A 23,093-nucleotide genomic window follows, 5' to 3' on the forward strand; every position below is an offset into this window, starting at 1 on the left:
CTGATCAAGGTTAGACAGACTGTTTGGATCCTGACTGAGGCCCTGGTACTGTCCTCGGAGGCGGTCTCCAGCTGCAATCTTTCTGAACTTCTTCAGATCCACAACATACAGAGCACTGCATGGAGATAACACAATTAGCAGTGACATTTGACTGATGGGTAAATTACCAAAGCCTCAGACTCTGAGATTCAATACATCAAAACAATTTGATATACTGCCACCAAGAATTATCTAGCACAAGGCAGGAAAGCAGTTCTAACTAATGGCATGGAACGTTCATCAAAATTACTCAACAAATCTTAGCTTCGCAGTCACTTCTTCCAACATTTGTTATTATCAAAGGAAGATGTCTGTTTAGTTAACGCTTCAGTTCTCTGCCTGTAAAAGCTGAATCACACTGAAATTAGCTTCAGTTCCCTAGTGCTTCCAATTGGACTAGAGGCAATAGAACCTTAGAGCAATAGGGAGCAAAAAGTGGTTCGAAGCAGTGCTGTGTACCTCAGCTAGCTCTCTGCTAACTAATCAGTAACAAAAGTTTTCCACTTCCATTTTGAGAAGACAAAAATAAACAATTCTTTGGTACCTGATATGGTATTTCCTTCCAGCTAAGTGGCTTGCCCAGTATCCTGACTTCCAGAACCTGTAGCCATCCATCTCTCTTCTACTGTCACAGAACGGAGTATATCCATAAGGAGCACCATCTAGATTGAAATCTCTCAATTCCTTGAGATCTGTGCGCACAATCTGAAGCAAAAGGATATTTTATTTGTCAAAGCCCATCAAGGGCTATTTTGATAAGCTAGTTTGGATTTAGTTCAAACTGAGCAGCTAATGGGAGAATTACCTTTTACTCTGACATCTGCATTACCATATATAGTACAAAAACAAGACACCAGAGGTTCTCTTTCTCCCATTAGAGTTGGATCAACTGAACTGGAACTTCAAGTACTGACTGGGGTTTGTTTGGCAGCTGAGGTGCCACGTTATTGCTTAGAAAGCAGCTGTAATTCTCACTCTAAATGAATTTTGCTATGATCCTTTGTTTCCTTTCCTCTTTAAAGTCTGAAAACCCTTCATGGATGAATGTTTTTTAATGTCCCTCTGACGCAGTTGCTGCAGCTGTAGCACTACTCTAAAAATTCTGGTTGAAACAAACTGTATTAGTGTATCTGCTATTAACAGAGGAAAAAGAAACACCAATACCCTAAGAACAGCATAGCTTGGAATTTACCCTAGCTGATACTTATGCTAAAGTCACATACTTTTTGGTTCTTAGCTGACAAAGGATCACACTGTCTATATGCCAGAATGCCTGGGGCATTTTATATTTATGTATTGATAATCTGTACTTCACTATTTCAGATATGTTTGAAGGAGTGTTCTTGGCAGTTCTCACTGCACACGCATCCCCTGCGTTCAAAGTGTTTGGGCAGTAAGCACAGACAAAGCCACCAGGACACTGCTTGCTTTGCAGCACAGCACAGCTTTGTGCACGAGGGAACTGCCTTCTGGCTCCTCTGAAAGCCATTCAGATCTGGCCAAGCTAAAATCCAGCAGGAGTGGGAGGAGGAGAGTGTCTGGGGACTGAGGAAAACACTGTGTGTGGTAAGAGACCTGCAGGCTTGGGGAACAGGGCTGGAACCGCACAAGTATCAGGATGAGATGGAATCTGTTTGGCAAACTAGCTGGAATCACAGCAGTGAGAGAGTGAGGAGCCAGCCAAAAGAGACAGGCCAACAAAACCAAGCTTTGTGGGAGGAAAACAAGCACTGGCTGAAGCACGCCAGAGTTACAGAATCAGCCTTCAGTCAGGCCTGCAAAGTGTTCAGACTTGCAACTTTTGTAATACAGAAATTGTATTCTAGAGCATATTATTCCTACAGGGGAAAAAAGGAAAAGATTGAGTTACTCCACCCTGCGTTACCTGATCAGCATCCACAAATAAGATTTTATCAACAGCTAATGGGAAGAGCACATCTAGAAAGAGGATCTTGTAACCCCAGATGATTCGTTGCTTCTCCGTTTGCTGGTGAAGCCAGCGTGGCCATTTGTACTGGACAAGCTCATACTGGAAGTTGTACTTCTTTGCCATGTATGGGATGAACTCCTGCAGAGGGAGGGGGAAAAAAAAAGGAGCTTATCTCAGTTCTTTGCTCCTCTGCTGCAAAAAGAAAAGCAAACGACAAGAGATAGATTCCCATCCCATAATAAAACATTAGGAAGGAACTGGGAGAAATGCTTTACTAGAGCAACATGGCCCACCATCAAATCAGGCAATGTTCTCATCTGTGAGGCTTCCTCCAACACTGGGCCAGCACAGATGTTGCTGAGACATACTGGCAGAACGCAACTGCTAGCAAGGATGGGGGGACCACACTACAGCACCTCCCAGGAGCAGCCACAGCACAGCCCACAGCTCTTGCAGCACCACAGGCACTGCTGGTTATTTCCCCTTGAGCTCATAAGCAGGTAGGTTTCTGTAATGCTGCTACCTAGTATTAGGTGTTGGAATTTGCTGATTCTTGAAATACGGTTCTGTTGTTCATTAACCTCTGCACTCTGTGTTGAATCCTGCCATTTGATTCATGAGGAATCACAGATAACTGACAAATATTTCCAGGTGTGTTCCACTCAGAGTCCAGGGCACTCTAGCATGCACTGCTTATGCATTCTCATCCATCTGAACACATGCTTTTAACATCTCCTTCTTCGGGAGCTCTCTCCATACCTAGTTAGAGCCCTCGCTTCCCTGCTAAATATTTTCCTATGCTCTTTCATCCCTCATGTATCAGACACAGGTCTGTAACCCCAGTTTTCATCTTGAACTCTGCACCTTTATCACACAAATCACAGAAAAAATATAGTTGAAACCCAAGTATCATTTTCCAATTACATGCTGTTCTCTTCAATATTTATCTTTGGCACAAGTCTACTCTCAGCCTGACTTCCTTCTAAAAGGATTCCTTGTGAAAACAGAAGGTATACAGACAGGTAGCTGCACATGTGGTTATGTAACAGTATGATGCACAACTTGAAACATCTTCCTTATTTACTTTTCCCACTACAGAGTATGTTTCTAATCAGTAACAAACCTTGAATGTAGGTGACAAGTAGTTCTTCAGAAACCAGAACTTTAAGGGAGTCTTAGTGTGTTTCAGCACAGACAACATCATTATGCTATCAAGAGAAAAAGATAAAACATTTGGAGGAATAGCCATCACGTGCTCGAGATCAGCTGCACACAGATCACAAATTGCTATTTCACACCATTAGACCAACTGCAGTACAAAAGATTACTGAGCTCAGTGCATGAAGAAAGAGTGGACAGCTTCAGCCCATCACAGACTGCTGAACTCTAGCAAGAATGAAAAAGCCTGCTGGCTTTCTGGAGCTGCTGACAACACAAAGTCAGATTCTTCTCCAGAGCAACGACTTGCACATTCCTAACAAAACATTCCTATCCAGTTTTTTTGTAGCTAGAAATTCCTAGGGTAGACTGAATTTGCTAGATAGCATATTGCTATTCTGAATCTGATTTCTATACAGACAGATGTTCCTGTTGTGAAGGAATTCTGTGCTGCTGTGGTTGTGGTTTGGGTTTTTGTTTGATTGACGTTCGTTTGGGTTTTGCTTTTGTTTGGTTTTAAATATTCTTGCAAATCCTGATCTTTTGACTTGTAAACAGCAGAGCACATTCACCATTTGAAACCCCAGAACATAAATTCTGAACTGACCGTAGGAACCTTTCATATAAATGTCCTGAAGCCACAGAGAATATATTTAATACGTCGTCTTTATCCTGTTTCACATCTTCATTCTTTTGTCCTCCTGTGAATCCCCTGAAAGGACAAATGTATTCATGAAGGACAGGTAGCGAGGCCTAGAAGGAGTGCAACAGACTATAGATTACTACAGTGCTGTTTGCCATCCCTCCCCCTGGTCTGTGCATCATGGTCCACAACACAGGGCAGTGCAGACACAAACATGGAAGCCAGCGAGCTTGCAATTGGAAGATGCCTGGCTGAGATGCAGCTCCTGGAAACGAGCAATGCTTTCAGACTTCCCTACAGCACACGTGGTATGGGAACAGCAGCAGGACAAAGCAGGAATTAATCTCTCTAGAAACCAAGGGGTCTTACAAAAGATACAGTTCCAATGAGTCAAGCCTTAAGTTCAAGCTATTCTAATAGATGGCTATGGACTATCACAGGCCCATCTGTATCATTAGGAGAACAAATAGCTTTCCAGTTGAACAGACTTGCAGGTTATTATTGAATTCATTTTTACCATTTGAGAGATTCCCAAAATCCAGATTCGTTCTCACTGGTGCCATCACTCAGTAGATCTTCGTTCATCATGTCGAGCTTTTTCTGAACCTGTGAAAGCATAACACTGCTTGAGAGAGTGGAATTAGACACTGGGCAAACAGCTCGGAGCACTTCTAGCCTCAGTATGAATTGTGTCCAATTAGCTGCTATGCAACCTAAGCTGTGTGGAGAAACTGACATCAGACACTGAGGGCGTGATAGCCTAAATGGTTAAAAACACTTTGTTCAGAGCTATTTGGGGATCATCCTCAATGAAGGAAACTGGCAAAGAAGCAGCTCAAACAAAGCAGCACTACAGTCAAAAAAGAAAAAGAAAAGCAAAACAAATGTGAGCAAAACTGTTTCTCATGTGCATGCAAAGAGCACAGCAGCTGCATCTCCTCTGTCAAAAGGAACAATCCCAAGCCTATAGATAATTCCCTCCATTACAGATGCTGTAACATGAACTTTGCCAACTGACTCTAATTAAGCTTGTAGGAAGGCGTCATCAGGCCCTCAATCAGTTTCTTCCCCCAGTGCAGCTGAAGCAGTCTGTTTTTAAGAACTGCTCTTAAACAGTTTATAAACTCACCTTCACTTTAATAATTTTGCTCTTGAAGTTGTTGAGAACGACAATAATTTCATCAGCTTCAGGCGGAGAATCTGTGCCATCGTGGCTGAAAATACATTAAAACCCTTTACTGCAAAGTAAAAATAAGTTCTTTACGTCTTCTACAGGTTTTTCTACACACTATTAAAGCTGAGTATTGTAAGATAGGTTTGAGCTGTGACAAAGTAGTAGCAAATACAGACACATTCCAGTACATACTTAAACACAGACCAGGTTTGGTAAAGAAATGGATTTCTTTCATCTTATGCAACTTATGTGCAGTACAAAATGCAGTCTGCCAACCAATTCATTGCACGTGGGCAAGTGAACTGTTAGATTCACATGTAACGGTGCCAGTATGATTTAAAAGATTTCCCAAGGAAGAGACCAAAGTATTTCTTGTATTGTCCCACCTATAGATCCTGTAGATATCTTCAGATCTGCCCTTCCTGAGCCTCAGAGTCCATGCGCCAGGATTGGCCTTTAACTGGAAGTAACCCTGTAAGGAGAAAAGAACATCTGTCTGTTTCCAGAAAACACAGCCAAGTTTGTAAGTCTTGTATTCTGTCCCACTGATTTGTATTTGGAAATAGTTACTTGTAACCCAGCTGATTAATACAATTAGGAGCTTACAATGCTAAATTCCATATGAGGAATGGCTCTGCTTGGAATAAAGGCTGAGGAAGTTGGGATTGTTCAGCCCAGAGGGCTCCAGGGAGACTGCACTGCAGCCTTCCAGAAGTTAAAAGGGAGCTCATAGAAGAACACAAGGCACGTTCCCAGTCTCTCAGGTCCCTTCATAGCTCTTCATAGTACGGACTGTGAGGAACAGGATTAGTAGATACAGCATGCTATACCATGATATACACTACTGGCTTATCTAATGAGAAAAAGCCCACCTCCAAGTCATCAAGCAGCCTTTTCCCCAACTACATTAACAATTTCCTCTTATTTCATGCTTCCTTTGTTTTCTACAACACTGACCAGCTGAAGAACAACGTGGTTCCGATACATCCACCAGCAGCCGTGGGATGTCGCTAATGTCAAGTACCCACAGCCCATGTACTTGGAAATATTTTATGCAGGTGGTTGTGCTGACTGCACGACCATCATCCTTCACTGCCAAATGGAATCATACGCTTACCAAGTTGGCCATAACAATGGTATCCACAATGACAGGATTGCTTGAGGTTCCCAGGGTGAACTGCAGGCCCCGAGGTGGCTGCCCAGTGGTGATATCGTAGCAGTGTCCTTCCAGAAGCAGATACTCCAACTCATACTCCGCAGCAACAATGTTATCCACCTGCAAGGAGAAGACAATGCTGAACTCAGCAGTAACACAGAAGTGCAGTTTATTTTAGCGATCCAGTTATTCTCCTAAGACAGTCATATTAATTAACTAGCACCTACCTTACTTTACCAGAGTAGTTCTATTGAGTGAATACCCAGAAACCCTCGAAGAGTGTGGCTCCATTGAACATGTATTGTTAAGGCTGTTCCTGACCAAAAACCTCTGGCTCCCAACTGGCTGGATGTCAGGGTAAGAAAGGGAAGGACTGTTGCCTTATTTTACAGTTCTTTTTATATTTATTGTGGATTTAATCAATAGGTTGGTACTCAGGATGGTGTTTTGAGCAGACCTGCAGCATCTACTGCCCCCTCTCTCAGGCTTTCAACGCATTTAAAATTGAGTTTGGGGGCTATCCAGAGGCCAGCTAAGTAACCATTACTACAATAGAAGAGTATTTGGTTACCTCCTTAAGTAATTCACTTCATGCCCTGAAGTTCAGCATTTGCTACTTCTCATTACATGAGAATTTCTAACCTTTGGCTACATGTTTTCAGTGCACATCATTACATGCCAGTGCTGTGCATCTGTAACCACTTCACAGCCCACTACTTGCAGAGCTTCTAACAAAGAGTAGAGACCAAGTTAATTGTTAACAGCAAGAAGTTAATTATTAACACTAACTTATCTATCCTACTGAAGATGAAATGAGAATCATGGGCTTGTACATGCAAATATTCCTCCCATTTCTGTACTAACCCCCAGCTCCTTGGTCAGAATTTCATCTTTCTGCATGTGGGGCAAAAGCCCAGGTCAATATTCTAGAGGTCCAGCTCATGGCCTATATATACATACACACACACACACACACACACACACACACACACACTCAAAGCAGCACTTCTGTTTGGTCTGCTTCCAGCCCACAGCATTGCTCACCCTGTGGCACCCACCAGGCATCCACAAGTAACAGAGGGCAGCAATTTGTCAGCAAGCTTTGGTTGATCTGCAGCCCTCCTATAGAGTTTAGAGAGGTCTGCAACCGTGACAAGCGTTAAGATCAACTCCTTCATCTTTATTAGTATTTTGAAATTCTAAATTTCTTTCCAATTAGAAAAAATAATCCCTGGAAAAACCAACATTTAAATGCAACAACAGTAATGTTCTGATTTCATTTACCTCCTCTAAGTAAATATTATCAAGGTCATACGGGGTTCTGACAGACTCCACCATCCAGCTCTCAGGAGTATTCAGGTTCAAAGTGAATAATGGAGACTGAGGCATATCCAAAAACTTGGCGATTGGTCCAGAAGCAAAGCTGTTATCTGCTGTGAAAGAAATTTCCGGCTCCAAAACGTAGCGATAAAAGCTGAAATCCCAGAAAGAAAAGATTTTAGCTTCCTTCTGCCAAACCTGGCTGTACTTCATGCTTTGAACTTGCTGACAGCATCAGCTTTCCCAGAGCTCCAACATCTCCAAGCATTGCTACATGGAATTTTTATTCCCTACTGTATGCAGGAGGCTTTGCCCAAAGCAACATGCTTAGAACAAGCAGAATTTTCACCTCACAGAACAAAGCAGAAATCACATGAAGATCAGTAAGTGATACAACCCTGCTCATATACATAAAAACCCACCCAACTTGCAAACCAGTACCACCATCTCATACCACCCACAAACTCCTGGGTTCTCTGTGGGAACTCATGTTATTGTAATTAAGCTGAAAGCAGTTATTGAGACCTTCTGATAGTTCAAGGGGTTTAACTTTCTCTCTCTCTGGGCTGACCATGTTTTGTTGTGCTGTTGTTGTTGCTGTAGCTGTTGTTATCGTTAATATGGGGTGGTGTTTTGGTTGGTTGGTTGAGTTTTCATGTGGATAGAATTTTTTTTTGGAGGGCTGGAAAAGCGGGAGCATTAAGGGTTTGAGAGATGCAGCCCAGCAGAGCTGTGGAACCTGAGGTCGTGTATGGGTGGCTTTCTCCACCAGGCTACATCCCAACTTGTGACAGGGCTTCCAGACAGCCATTGACAGCTTCACTACATTAAGCATATGCTTCTGCTTCCATACTGCTCTTTTTCAGCTATCAGGCAGGTTGTTGCTTTGTTTTAACCCTGTAATGGCATTGCTTACCTTTTTAGAGGCATGTCAGAAAGTTTTGACTGGCAGTTCATAAACACCCTCAGGTTCATATTTATCAATTGGTTCAATACCTACAGGAATAAGAAAGAGATATTCCTTAAAACTCCAGCTAGGAAAAGAGACACACAACCTGCTCATTCTGAAGCCTCTCTTTACCGCACTCATCTAGTTGAAATTAGATCAGCCACATGCTCCCTCATCTGCAGGCATTCCTTTTGGGATGCAGAGACTTTCTTCCTCCAGAGTAATGACTGCAAGCTAAACTGGTAAAGTGGTAAAATTAAAAGCTGTCTGGATGCACAACTTTGTTAGTGCGTAGTACACAGTGAGTGTATTTCAGCTGCATCATTAGAAGGCCACTGGTCACTACAGAGTCAAGGAAGAAGACAAACTTTTCAAAATTACAGAGTTGGAAAAGAAAAACTGTTAAAAATTGTTATAAAACACACGACAACTCTGTATACGTACCAAAAGTAACGGAGCAAGTCTTTGAGCATCTCTGGTAACAGGATCAACAATGGCCACAACATCAAAATACGTCTCCCCCTCTTTTGGTCTTAGTTTAACTGCACTAAACAGAAGAAAAAAGGATTATTAATTATCAAATTATCAAATGAATTGAATAAACACAGGAAAAAATACCATCCATCTCCTCTGAAGTCAAAGTACTTCCTAAATGCTGCGCATGTTCTGAAACTGGACAGATACAGACACAAATGTACATACACACACATACAGATAAGTAAGCAGACATGCATACATCATGAAAACCAACCCCATTCTGAAAGGTGTTATGGACTTCTTATTGATGCCTGTATTCATTTATTTTTAATGTGAAGTGTGATTTAAACACATGACAACGTTACAAAACAAGGAAGAGCATATTGCTTAGCAAGCAGCAGCAATCCCATACCTGTATCTCTCTTCAAAAAACTGATATTCAATTCTTGCCTCTCCTTTTGGTTGAGCAGAAAGAAGAGCATCCACTTTCATTACCAGGTCACTTGCACTGAAGGAAAAAGAAACGAGGTTTACAGGTATTCAGAAAAACGCATGCATATGTCATATTTAGGTCAACTGGCAGCAAAAGTGGCTCTCAAAGGAATTGAGATACACAAGCTAGCAGCTCTACCACCTCTCCACAAAAGCATTCTCCACATTTATGATAATGTTGGCTTGAGAAACAGAAGCATGCAAATAAATGATTGATGCTTCCAAAACCAGAAATTTTGCCCAGAATACGGTGTCCTTACTGTCCTCACCTTACTCTAAGGATCCTGTGAAGTAACTCTGAAGATTTAAACACGTGTAAGGGTTAATCTAGCACTGAGAATTTAAATGGCTTTCAGCCTTATCATTGAAAGTACCACAGGGATTGGCTGACACCGAAACTGCTCTCATTTCAGGATTCAACAGTGCTGCAGGCACTGCATCCCTCAACCTCACTAACCTCTCTCAGGCCTGTAGGAGACTCAGATCAAACCCATCTTTCACAGCAGCCTTTTTAAACCACGGCTGTTAAGTACTAGGAAGCAATGGAGAAACTTCCAAGAGAGGGGGGTCCTATCATTAAGTCATAATTACCCCAGACACCTTCTTCCTCATTATTATTCCCATAATTTTGCAGCCCAGCATCATGAGAATACCATACTGAATCTTAAAATATAAAAGCTCTTGAAACTTCAATGAATATTGGCACATACACAACAGCTTTACTGACAAGCAATGCGGCAAGAAAGGTCTTTCAAAGCCAAGCACCATCACAGAAAGATGTAATGCTAAATATGATGGAAATTATCTTCTTAGCGACAACCTCCATCCCCCAGCTCCCATCCAGCACCCCATGCCTACAGACATTGGATCCACAGATACCGGCATCCTTGACCCTGAAGACATCTTTCTTTTGAATAGCTCATCTATTCCAAGAATTATCAACAATTACAATTTTCATTCTCTTCCTCTTTTTTTGGGTATTTCTCTTTAAGAAGCTAAAAGCAGTTCACATGTTTCTGTAGCACTGACAGTGGAATAGGTTATTACATTTTATACTGATAGGCCAGCAGCAGTTAGCTGAACTGCAGATATATTCAGAAAGCAGACCCCAGTGTCTCATCTCCTTCCTTCTTTTAAATAAGTAACAGTAATCCTACACAAGAATTACAAAACCCTGGCATGTAGGAGGCAGATGATTCTAAAACAGTGTGTCAGCTAAGACTTAGCTAGAGGAAAAATCCACTAGAAGTCTGAAGGCTTTAATATTAATGAGCACTAAGCAAGCTTTCTCCAGGCTGCAGAAAGCCACATTATCAGGATGGCACCACTGTTTGTCAGCCTCTTCATGTTTACTTACAGATCTTCTTCAAATCCCAGCTGCTGAATTTGAGATTTGATTTTCTGTCCTGATGTCTTTAGGATGATATTCTCAAGGAGGTGGAAGTCATCCTGATTGAACATCTCACCATCCTCTAATGGGCCAATTATCTTTTATACAGGGAGGGAAAAAAGAGAGTTCAGCATTGTTAGGTAAGAGCTACAGTGGGAAAAAAATAATTCAAAGATAGGTTAAATAAATGATCCAGCTCAATCTTTACAGGTGTCAGCTGTTGAGGTAAATATGACTGTCAAAGGCAATGTTAAACAGATAATTCTATTTACAGCCATGAACAAAACACCCCCAGATAAAGCCATACAAAGCATGCTTAGAATTTTCAATGACTGCTTGATTTGCAAAAATATGGCATATTAAATTATATGTGCAATACATCTTGAAAGGTTAACAGAATGCCAAGCCAATGGCAATAGTCCAGCAAATCTCACTCCTGAGGCCTTCAGAAGCCTAACCTTCAAAAGTACTACCTAGGCAGCTCTTACTACTTTGCTACTGAGAGGTAAAGAATGCCACAACACATCACTTGATTTTTTTAACCCATTAAAGTATACAGCAGCCATGGAACCTCCCTTCTACTAACAAGAAAGGAGGTGACCAAAGAAAACACAACTGATTACTGGCAGTGAAATATTGCTGTTACATAATTTGCCTAAATTTAAGAGGTCCTTGTAAAAAGAGCCAGTGGAAGAAATTAAGGCACCAATATTCAGTTCAATGCCCAATGAACTGAAGCAGCACAATTAAATTTGTCATCCTTTCTGGCTCCTGGACTCAATTCAGTGACAGCAGGAGCTCAAATGTTACCGACAGATCTGAATTTGTATGCAACACCAACAACTAATGGCTCACAGTACCAAGAAAAGGTCACTGCACATCTGAACAAGTAACTGGGAAGCAAGCCAACGACCTGAAGGAGGCCGGCTCCCCACATCCCATCCCTAGGTCTGAAAGCACATCTGATCCCTGCTGCTCAAGGCCTGCATCTTTCCCACGAGTGGAATCTCTTTCAGCATCTGATCTCACCCTTCCATTGCTGATCACAGCCCTCTGCCCCTTCTTCAGCTTGAGAACGTCTCTGCAATATACAGCATGGGACAGAATGAAATCAACTTTGGGAGATTCAAAGGCTTCCTTAAAAATATTGGTATCCATACCCTGAAAAAAAAAAAACAAAAAAAGAAACTTGTCATTAAAATGTGGGGGGAAAAAATTACACCTCTGAACACATTTAAAAACATATCTTTTTTGTTTGTTTGTTTCCATGCAAGAACATCTTAAAACCCAGCTAAAATTTAATAATAAATATTAATAACCCTCAGGCCCCTTTTCCTGGTGATCTTAAACCCAGTTCTTGCTGTCAGTGAACGGTCCCAGCCCTGCTCACTATTGCTATTCAGACCATTCGTTCCATGCATTTGTTCTGAAGTGATTTTTGCCCAACCACTTAAATTTAGTTTGAGAAATGTACTTTTCCTCTGCTGTTTAAAGAGATCATGAGATTGAAATCCTTCCCTAGGTCCCAATACATGACCCACACAAACAGATCCTTTCAACTGTCTTCCTTTGGCATTTTAATGTTGTGTAGCTTTGACGTGTACGAGGATTTACTTCGCATTTAGACAGAAGGTTATATTTAGGGTGAGCCACACTTTCAGAGAACACTCCATTGTCACCTCACCTTTAGTAGTATGAACGTGCAACGCTAAGAAATTTGTGGTAAGAACAAATACCCTGTCTGTGCAAACACAAACATCCATGCTTACCCCAACTGCAAACTCCAAGATGTCAGCTCCTGCCTCCAGTGCCTTTGCAATTTCTTCTTTTGCCATTTTGGTGATGAAGTTCTTGGCATTATTTGATGTTTGCGTCTGCAGAGCTGCCCATATGGCCTTAGCAACAATGGTGTTGCTGCTGTTTGGCTCTTCACTGGGGTTATTAATCATGCTAATTCGAACATTATTGCTGGATTTCTGTATTTAAGCAAATACGAATTAGGAAAGTTTCAGGTTTTGTTTTAAACGAAAAGGAAAAAGTCTATAATACAATGAATTCCATTGTTTAACTGCAAGTTCACCTACAGGCACCACTGTGCCAAGAATCTTCCGCATAATACTGGCCTGCATAAGAGAGACTGGACCACAGCCAGCACTCAGAAAGCTGGCAGAAGAGCGATTTAGCAGTAAGCTACGGATTGTTATCATTCAGTTACCTTCCTGGAACAAATGGGACAGAGCAGAGAACAGTGCTCATGTTAATCTCCAAATAAAACCAGAGGTTTTTCAATTTAGAACCGGGAGCTTAAAAGAACATCTTTTCTTTTCCGTATCAGAGTAAGACCAAGAAGAGGAGGTCAGAGATGTGCTGGCTCCTACAAACAGGGTGAAGATGGAAAATGGAGAATTGATCTCCACAGGGTCACACAACATAATGAAGCACAACTTGTGTTTTTCAAGCCTCTGTCTACTGCTTTATTATTGCTGCTAAGTGGCGCAAGTGAAAATACCACCTACCTGATGTTTAATGGCATCATATAACAACTGCCTTCCTGAAGGTTTATCAAAATCACCAACAATCCAGAAAGTCACCGGTCTAACAAAAGAATCATCTGCAGGAGATAAACGGGGGGGAGGAAAAGTAGAAGGTGAAATTTGAGAGGAAAGCTTCGTTTGGAGGAAGAACAAGGTCAACATGCAAAGACTTGAAACAGAGTAAAAGAATATATGAAAGACCCAGCTAAAGCAATGCCTGGCAAGAGGGGAATTGAAGAGTTGATGCAATATTAGAGTTCATTTACCTCATTCAGTAAACCCACATAAGACAGCATGTACTTGTGTTTCTAAATTGGATTATTTATTTTTTTAATACCCATTCAATTTAGAATTTTTAAAAAGAACCCATAAATAACGTACTGATTCCATCCAGAGCACAGCACACTGCTTCTACGTACCGAAACTGTTAGTTCACAAAACCAGTTGTATAGAAAGATAAGGAGTGACAAAGCAAACATGCATTTAAACAAGCTTTCTTCATTTCCTTCTGGTACTAAGGCCAAAGTTACAAAGAAACCAGGAAATTCCCAGAACAACAACGAATGGAAAGCCAAAGCATGATTTACCATAGATCTCCTTGGAAGACATTCCTGGTCAAACAGCAGAAAGGAAAGAGGGAAAGGAAAGAGACATTAATAACTTGATAGTGATTCTAAAATGTACCAAGAAGCTGCAGGACTGTGCTGGACTGAATAACTAAAGCTCAGTTCCAGCAAGCAGCACATTTGTGTTAATTCTATCAGAATAAGCTTTGACTTTTTCCCCCCTATCGAATAGATGGATGCTTTATTTTTACATGTTAGCAGTAGTTACAACACATATTACCAATAGCATGAAGATAGTATTCTTAAGACCATTTGCAAGGTCATTTGTGGGACTCAAATGTTAAGAGTTTACCTTGCCCCTTCAGAAACAAGCAAGGCAGCACTATTTCAGTACTGCTGCTGAGCCATCAGTATGTGCAAAAATAAACGTGATGCAGATTACTATGAGTAGAAAACAGTTATTAAGTACCTTGAGTGACAAAAGGGGCAGCGACCCAAAACTGTGACATTGCAGGACTACAAACTAATACACATTTAAAATGAGGCCTAGGTTTAATTAATAATCTACACAGGGAAAGTGAGAAACTTTTCAAGATTAAGTGACTGAACACAAACCAAAGGTAAATACAAGAGAGGAGCAGAGGCAGCATCTGGGAGATGTGTGAGAGCCCAGCAAGGGGACAGACAGGAACAAGAGGAACTGGTTCAAATGACAGCAGCTCATCTATGATTCCTAACAGAGAAGAGTATAGGAAAGGCTTGACTAAATGCTGTTACGTCTGTGTATGCAATTCTTACAATGAGTAGTAGAGCTGAGTTTTAATGCTAACAGGGGACTTTATGTACACTGCAATTAAGCCAAACTACCAGTGGAAAAGCAGTATATGCACCAGAGATATGAACAGTTTTGCTCCACATAGATGTCAAGCCCTATAAAAATGTTAATTTTTAACACCTAGATTGCAGCACTGCCCACAGGCCTGAACAAGGTGTGTGACATGTGCTGTATGCATGCTTGGAAACACACAAAAATAAAGTGCAGTTCATAATCCATGGTAGATGTTACCTTTCTTTGTTAAGTAGGTCATGCTGTTTGCCACAGCAGCTGTCTTATCTTTGGAATCCAACGTGCTGAATCTAGCAAAGTCATCCACATAAAAGTTATCTGAGGAAGAGAAAAAATATTTAGATATCAAAGCAAATAATTTCCATGTAAAATGAATGAAAATTCGCCCTTATTACCAAAATATTATGAATACTTCCCATCATTTTTTCCTCATGATAATGCGTTTTAGATTTGATTTCCACTGTTAATACACAATAATTGAGGAATTAACTGAAATAATTGTTCAAGTTAATTTATATAAACAACATACATTTAAAAGAGCCACTGAGTTACTATTTTTTCCAGCAACTCAAGTAACTGTGTTTGCAGTCCTGCCATTATTCTGCAGCCTTGAGAAGTTCTGCTACATGTCACAGCAAATCCTAAGTAATTCCAGAGATGCCTGTCATTCTCAGCTTAAAAAGAGGCTAGAAATAAGAAACAAACTGATGCTTTATACATATTACATGAACGTGCTGTTCTGGACTTTTGCTCTCAATTTCACAAGTCATATTCCCTTGAGGATTTGTATAAAAACAAAACAAATTCCTGCTGTGATAAATCTGTAACTTTTCAAGCTGTAAGTAATATATCAGCCAGCACTACAGCTACAGCGTTACTTGGGGCAATGCTTTGCCACTAGAGGTTTCCATTGGGACAGCAAGTCTTCGAATCAGGTACTTTAGGTTTAATGCAATGAAAAGCATCCCTTACTCATTGCTGTCAGATCTAGGTACTCTCTGTCTGACATTAAGATCCTTGAGTTAATTCTTGGAACAACGTTAGGCTGGTTCATGATATACTCAACCACATCTTGGTCATTAGATAGTTCACCCTGAATGAGAGAAGAAAAAAAAAAAAGAGAAAGGCAATATTTATTATATCACACGTGCATGCCATAGACAACTTAGAAAATATAAGAGAATACACAAGTAAAGGTGCTTGGTGTATCATGTATCTGGGGGGACTTTTGAGTCAGTGTTTAAAATAATCCTTTCTCTCTCAGCACCTACCAGGTACACAGCTCGTTGGAAGATGCTTGTGGTTTCCAGGATTTTGTGCATTGTCACCGTCTCCAGGTCATCAGGATCCAGCTGGTCTTTTTGAAAAGGCATCCCATTGAACAGCACCACAGGGAGAGGGCCTACACCCGTCTGCTCGTAGTAACTCTTCGCTGCCTAAATCCAAGGAAAGAGGTAACTTTACTGTGTCAGCCCATTACCACAAGGATTCAGAATATTTCTATATAATATCCAAAAAACATCAATTTTAAACACACTAAGATGTCCTTTCAGCAGCACATAAAACACTGCCTGTATCTTGCACAACCAAGATGCTCTTGTCTTTCAGTTTCCAAGCAAAAAATGCTGCCTTATCACACAGAAATGCACTTGTGTTAGGTTGCTGCTTTTCTTTTGCTTGGGCTCAATGTAGTGTCTAGCACGTTAACTGAGAAGACTTCTATCATTCAAAACTGTCTGCCTCCAGTGGGTTTTGGCCCCTGAGAGAGCACTCTTCCTTCCACCCTCCTACATACAAAGTTGGAATGCATGTAAGTAATATATCATGCCAGAATGAGAAGAGCACCCATGAGTGACAGGAAAGTTATCTTCGTTCCTGTACTATACAGAAGATTTTAGCAATATTAGATTGCAACATGTGATGCATACTATTCATACATTATAAAGCTTTGTGCTGAACATAAATTCCTACAGCACTATGAAAAGTCATTCTAACGTGATAATGAAATAGATACATGCTTAGCAAGAAAGTTGCATCAAGAAACTGTATGTGGTCATCAATTCCAACTGTGTTGAAGCAGAAAAGTGACAAATGCTTTAATTCGTGAATTCTTACCTTTCTGTTTTGATCATAGGCAGAATCAATTCCCAGAACACTCTTCACTTCCACATAAGGATACTGCTTCTCAAGAACACTAACCACATGCTCCACCTTCAGCTGATCTCCTGTTTTTACTTTGTTATATATCTGGAAGGGGAAAACACAAGTTTGCAAATGAAAAGCGCTTTAAGAAAGGTAAACTGACCTATCATCTGTATTCCAGTGATTATGTTAAAAAGTAAATATAAAGCTTCAAGAGCTATATTGCAAAATATATTTTCATAGTTATTCACCTAAATAAAAACTCCCTAAGTATGAAGCTACAAATTATAAAGAACTCCAAGCTCTGAAAATCACCTTGCTTTACCCCTTACAGTCACATCAATAAGACTGAAAGTAGCTACATATGGACTTCTTTAAACATCTTGCACCTTTGATTACAAAAGAGATTGGAGAAGGAAAACGGTTCTGAGAAAAAAAAGGCTTAGAACTCAAGACATCTCAGAAACAATGGAGTAAATCTCGCGTGTAAAATAGCTAACTGATCATTTCCTTCCTGAAGGCAAAAGATTTTGCTTCTTTGACTTAGAATGATGTATTTAAAAAAAAAAAAGAGAATAACAGTCATAGTCTTCAAGTTACCTGCGTGACCCAGCTTGTAGGTTTACATAACAGTGTCAAACCATAAGAGAAAATGGATTAACTAATACATAAAATGTTGATTTCTAAGGCAAAAGTATGCAGGAGGAACTATTCAGCTGAAAAAAACCAGATATATTGAGGGGATACACCCACTTCGAACTCATTGGCAGAGTGAGGAAAGAGGTAGGAAAACTACACACAAATCTTATATACATAAAAGCACATTTAAAACATTCATTCCCATTTTAAATGAATACTTACAGACATGACTGTCTGGAATGCATAATTATTGTCCATTTCTTGTGCCACGTAATTGTACACCCTGAGAAGTGCAACGCCAGGATCCTGAAGTCCATCAACATCGTCACAGTCATTAACCACAAAGACCAGTCCTATCCTGCAACCAAACAAACCCCCATATCTTGAAGCTATCACACTAACAAATAATCAGCTATTCATACAATGCTGGAATACAATCATCATAGGCAAAGGCCTTTCCTTTAGCACGCCAAACAAAATGATTTTGAGCAGAGTGGCCTGGAATCAACATCACAGTCTTTAAAGGTGAGTTGATCAGAATCTTGCTTTTCATGTCTTTCACCCATAGTATTTGCTTTTAAGATTCTTCTGGACTGTTGGAGTAACTTTTATTCAGCCCAGCTTTGCTAATAGCAAAAGTAATATGCAAAACTTTTTGAAGAAGGAACAAGGTTCAGTAAATGCCCTTCCCAGCCACCAATACAAGTTACTTGATGCTGGTGCAGTGCCCTTGCAGAAAGCACTTACCCTTGTAAAAGTCACAAAAAATAGAGCTGATGTAAAACAAATTCCCATAAAAATACAGAAATTACCTCAGTGGGATGTGGTTACTGAAGAACATCTCTGCCACATTCAATAATTCTGCTGTGGTCTCATGAGTAGGATCTACTATCAGCACCTGTCCACAAGAAGGCAAGATAATGGGCTTTTTATTCGTGTTACAATTGCAGAATTATCATAATCCCATTTTATGCATTGCCAGAGAGATGAGATCCACTAAGCCATGGTTTCTACTATAATCCTGAAGTCCAAAATCATAATCAAAAGTACCTCATCTGAGCTGCTGAAGTGCTACCATACAGCTTTCACAAACCCTGTGCTGGATCTGACCACAAGCTGTAGCTACAGACTGGGCACCCCCAGACTGAAGGGGCACCCATGAGTAATGTGAGGACTGATAATCGTCTTTTGAACTTTTGGTGCAAGAATGCTTCCTTACTAATACAACTGAAGCTGCTCTTAACCCTGTTAAGGAAATATTAAGTAACAAATGTGAGGGATTTCATTAACCAATATCAGCTTTTAACACAAAGCTGAAATGCACACAAATTCTCATTTGTCAAATGATAGTACATGGATGTACAAGCAGCACACACGAGACCAGTCTAACATCAGAGAATCATGCTCAGTAATCTCTGAACATCAGCTATAGCTCACTAGTACAAGAAAAACAATCTTTGAGAGGAGCATACTACCTCAAGGTATTTAAATGGTAAGGAAGCTAGCATACACTCCACAGTGTTAGAGCTAATAGTCCTGATGTTTATAAGCATACAGGCAAGTAACAAAACAACAACAAATGCCAACACGTTTAATTCCTGGTCAGATTGTTACTTACCAAGTTATGGAAGTTTTTTCTGATCTGTCTGATCACCCCTGGGAACGTGGGACGCAGCAGCTCCTGCACACTGGCAGGCCAGGAATTATACCGGCTGTCAACTTCCAGATTGTTGATCCACTAGGAAAAAATAACTGCATTTTAATGACTGCCAGTCATTCTGCCCAAGTCTGAGATTGTACAATGCTTTAAAATCAAAAACTATAGCATGAAAAAATTTAAAACAAACAAAAAGTTCTCCTAAGAGCTTAAGAACACACAGCTCAAGGGCACGCAGGTTATTCCTTATATGAAACCACACACACCGAAATAGCAGGGCTTCTGATGTCCACCGCATAGTCTGAATCTGATGGCTGGATGTTCAGCTTCAGAACATTGTGCAAGGAAAGCCCCTCGATCCCTAAGCTGTGCAGACCTTCCATAACACGGGCTTCATTGCGTAGCACATCAAACAAGCTGGAAGGAAAAGAAAAGCAAATCTGTAAAGTTTAAAGATAACAAAAAACTGACCTTATCCTAAGAGTAATCAGATAAAAGGTATAGACAAATCTGCCACATGTATGCATTACTTGTTGTTTCTCACTTATTCCTAACTCTCCTGAGATAACTTAAACCTATTCTTTTATATTTCTAGGAAACGCCACATTAAATAAAGATAAGGCATGATATACATGTGTAATTTCAATTCCACACTACTGAAACTGATGTTGAGAAAGATAAAGGGTGGCTTTCAAATGAAAGACTTACAGGGTCTTATCTTTTGAGAATCAAATATTCTACTGTCTTCAGAATGAAATCTGCAGACAGCCCTTGGAAACCAAAGTCTTGTGTATTCACAGGACAGATCACAAGAACAGTACAAAGGTGACTTTTCCCAGCCTGATATCCCAGGACACTGCAGTTTTCACAGCAGTTTTTTTGTTGTTGTTGCTGTCAAACAAGCATTTGCATAAGGGAAGGAAACACAATTTGCTTTTTGCAAAAGTTAACAATTAAACCTAGTCTAAATACAGACACTGTGAAGGAGGCTCACGCTGTCTAAATGACTCCACGCACAAGCAGGATGCTAAGCAGGATACTTTCTTTAATGAAAAAGAAAACACTCCTACCTAAATATGTCCTGAGTGTCTAAATCAACGTGCAGCCCATTGATGAAGAGAGCAGAATCCCCCGGCTGCAATCCTAACGTTCCTTTGAAATACTGAAAGAAAGCAGAAGGCCATTAGAAGAATGCTGTGGTCAGAACACAAATAGAGAGTTCAGTGAGTCGAAACTGTGGACTTTACCTCCATCACCGCTACAAACTGCATGACATGACTTCTCAGCTACAGCCTCTGTTGACTTGATGCACACATCCATGCCAGAGGAAGACAAGTGAAACTAGGTAGTGCATAGACATGTATGTGGGACTTCTGTTTGTTTCTATGTGACTCAGCAGTAGTTGTGGGAAGTCCCTCAATGGATTTTTAAAACATATCCAATTAAACTATTGGAAACGTTTGAGTGAAGCCATTTGATATTTTGATGAACAATGAAGGAGAAGCATAGTGCTTGGACATTAAAAAAGCCTGATACCATGAAGAAGAGCAAAGCAATACATATAGCTAAGTAACATGCATGGCTAAGTACCCTGTGAGGTACCAAGAACAGGAAAGAAGCATCTAATCAGGAAGAATTTAAGTATTTTATTGAATAACAATGCTCCCAGAGAAGAGCTGAGAACATGCAGTGTTAAGTTGTACCTTTTCGTGGATAATTATCTACTAACCTCCACCTTACTAAAACTTTGCTACCAGAGAGTACCCACATAGACTGACCATCATGCAAAGAACAGCTTACAGGGCAGGGTTAGATCAAGCCTGGTTGGGATCTAGTAGCCTAAATGTGTTTGGAATGAAACTGCACCCACCAAGTCATGGACCCATGGACCAGACTGCCCTAGAATAAAAGAGAAGCCACCAGGCAGCTTTAACTTGCACTTACATTCCATGCTTTGTCCCTTCCAGAACCACACCGGATGGCGGTGTCAAAATCAGAACAGAAGGGATGCAGTCTGATGTTACTGAACAACAAGGAATTCCTCTTTCAGAATGGGAATCTCAGGGGACCCTCAAATAGCCTTCAGGTAACTGTGCATTTACTAATGGACTAGCTAAATGTCATCAATCAGATTTTAAAGCAATTCACTTTTCCTATTAATGTCAAATGTGACTGAAATGCATGAACAGATCAGCATGAATCGTACACTAAAAGCCATTGTTTGGCTCTGTCTTTATTACAATCTTAAACTTGCATTTTGCAATCTATCCAGACAGCACAACCAGGTGTATTTCAATTGTTCTGCACAAAATTTTCCATGTTTCTATTGTTTTTTCAGTGCTTTGCTAATGCCAAGGATACAACAGAGCTGCTGAAACATATTTCTCCAATCACTTGAGCTTACTCAAGGATCACAAACTTGCCAGGGTCTCTGGGCCCTTATAAACTTTATTTCTTTATTATGTAATTTCAAAACACGTGTTGACTGAACAAGTAGATGTTAATTTTTGTTCCAGTGCTGCTGTTCTGAGAGCAAAGGAACAATGTCCTCCTCACAGCATGGCTCCTTATGAGCCATAGCAGAAGGTTTTGTGTTTATTCAGCTGCTTCAATGTGAGCACAGCTGAATTGTGACACATAAGCACTGCTTCAAAAGAGGGGATGAGATCTAAATTTATTCTGCATCCTTAAAAGCTGTTAAAAGGTGCTTAAAACTCTTCAGGCAATAACCTTGTAACAAGCTACACTCTATCCAGCAGAGATACTTTAAAATAATCCTGAAGTGCAACTACCTTTTAACTCTGCTTTGACAAAAAAAAAAAAAACCACTTATTTAATATTCAATTGAATTTGAGAAGTACAAAGTACAACCAAAACCTACAATTGTTGACCCGAAATCAGTCTAAGCCTCTTTTTAACTATGAATCAGGATGACTAGTGCTATGACATGCAGGCTTCACACATCTGCTCTGCCACTCAAGCAAGAATTTCTGATACTGCTTCTATACTACACATTGTCGTATACCATGACAAAGTTGTGAGTGAAAATACTGGGTCAATATTTCGAGCCAAATGTGAAGTTTTTAATAGAATCATTACCGTTAAAGCTTAAATGTCCGTGAAAACAAAGGTGAGACAGAACTACATTACTTTCTTGAAGTGTTACCTTTTGGTTCTCTTCAATTTCTGTTCTGAGATCCAAGGAAACAACTGTTTTTGTTATGGCTCTGCAGAAACAAAAACATGGTGCTGTGAACCATTGTTCTGTTAACCCAGTGAATGGATTACTTATCTAACTAATTCACCTTTTGCACCTTAAATATCAATATATATCATATATTTCAATATATTGATATATAAGGGACTAAATATTTAGTATGAAAAGGTATAATCAGAAGAAATTGCATTTTGTAGTACCATTAAACAGTTGGATGCACTATTTTTTCTTATATATATTCTTTAATATAAACAAAAAAGATATATATCTTTCATCTCTTATTCTTTAATATATATATAATTCAAGAGAACATAAAAACATTATTCTCATGTAAACTACACCAGGAAAGACAAGCTTTTGGCTCTCAGCATCTAGATTCACATTAATTCATGATAAAAGTGGGCAGCTTCTAGAAAGGTGAAGTCTGACAGCATGACACATAGGGATTTCACTCCTTGTGGGCTCTCATTCCCTTCCCTTCATTGGATCTAGTGATTGTACCATGACGGAATGGGAAAGTTCAGCTCACAAATCTGACCAGAAACTAGATGGTAGGAAAAAGCAAACTTCAAGAAGCTATAAGAAACCAAATCTTAACATCAGTTATTAGAGATGAGACCAGAATTCAGCTTCCTTTTACTCTCAAGTGCATCTCCACCTGCTCAAAACCTATCAAAAGAAATCTATTTTTACATTGGTTGGGTAGGCCAAATTATGACTTAAGTTCTTCAAATTAATTAGAGCATGCTCAAGCAATTGATTA

The 23,093-nt window shown here is 40.1% G+C and overlaps 1 protein-coding gene across 3 annotated transcripts in view; it reads right to left on the reverse strand.

The window, feature by feature from the left end:
- UGGT1 (UDP-glucose glycoprotein glucosyltransferase 1) overlaps window positions 1-23,093 on the reverse strand; it is a 35,510-nt gene that overhangs the window by 3,258 nt on the left and 9,159 nt on the right. For 2 of the 3 annotated variants that reach the window (XM_015871124.2, XM_015871125.2), the window contains exons 12-39: window positions 22,280-22,340; window positions 20,184-20,275; window positions 19,380-19,530; window positions 19,075-19,194; window positions 18,269-18,354; window positions 17,679-17,814; window positions 16,791-16,922; window positions 15,947-16,111; window positions 15,648-15,768; window positions 14,895-14,993; window positions 13,850-13,873; window positions 13,245-13,339; window positions 12,498-12,704; window positions 11,758-11,889; window positions 10,696-10,826; window positions 9,259-9,354; window positions 8,814-8,916; window positions 8,337-8,416; window positions 7,385-7,574; window positions 6,062-6,220; window positions 5,331-5,416; window positions 4,900-4,984; window positions 4,288-4,376; window positions 3,735-3,839; window positions 3,093-3,177; window positions 1,925-2,107; window positions 584-744; window positions 1-115 (exon numbers count right to left, since the gene is read on the reverse strand). In XM_015871124.2, the coding sequence (XP_015726610.1) occupies window positions 1-115; window positions 584-744; window positions 1,925-2,107; window positions 3,093-3,177; window positions 3,735-3,839; window positions 4,288-4,376; window positions 4,900-4,984; window positions 5,331-5,416; window positions 6,062-6,220; window positions 7,385-7,574; window positions 8,337-8,416; window positions 8,814-8,916; window positions 9,259-9,354; window positions 10,696-10,826; window positions 11,758-11,889; window positions 12,498-12,704; window positions 13,245-13,339; window positions 13,850-13,873; window positions 14,895-14,993; window positions 15,648-15,768; window positions 15,947-16,111; window positions 16,791-16,922; window positions 17,679-17,814; window positions 18,269-18,354; window positions 19,075-19,194; window positions 19,380-19,530; window positions 20,184-20,275; window positions 22,280-22,340 (3,289 nt within the window). The remainder of the gene's footprint in view (window positions 116-583; window positions 745-1,924; window positions 2,108-3,092; window positions 3,178-3,734; window positions 3,840-4,287; window positions 4,377-4,899; window positions 4,985-5,330; window positions 5,417-6,061; window positions 6,221-7,384; window positions 7,575-8,336; window positions 8,417-8,813; window positions 8,917-9,258; window positions 9,355-10,695; window positions 10,827-11,757; window positions 11,890-12,497; window positions 12,705-13,244; window positions 13,340-13,849; window positions 13,874-14,894; window positions 14,994-15,647; window positions 15,769-15,946; window positions 16,112-16,790; window positions 16,923-17,678; window positions 17,815-18,268; window positions 18,355-19,074; window positions 19,195-19,379; window positions 19,531-20,183; window positions 20,276-22,279; window positions 22,341-23,093) is intronic. The other variant, XM_015871126.2, reaches the window with a different exon arrangement.

This window comes from Coturnix japonica, chromosome 9 (assembly GCF_001577835.2).
Source record: "Coturnix japonica isolate 7356 chromosome 9, Coturnix japonica 2.1, whole genome shotgun sequence".
Classification (NCBI taxonomy): domain Eukaryota; kingdom Metazoa; phylum Chordata; class Aves; order Galliformes; family Phasianidae; genus Coturnix; species Coturnix japonica.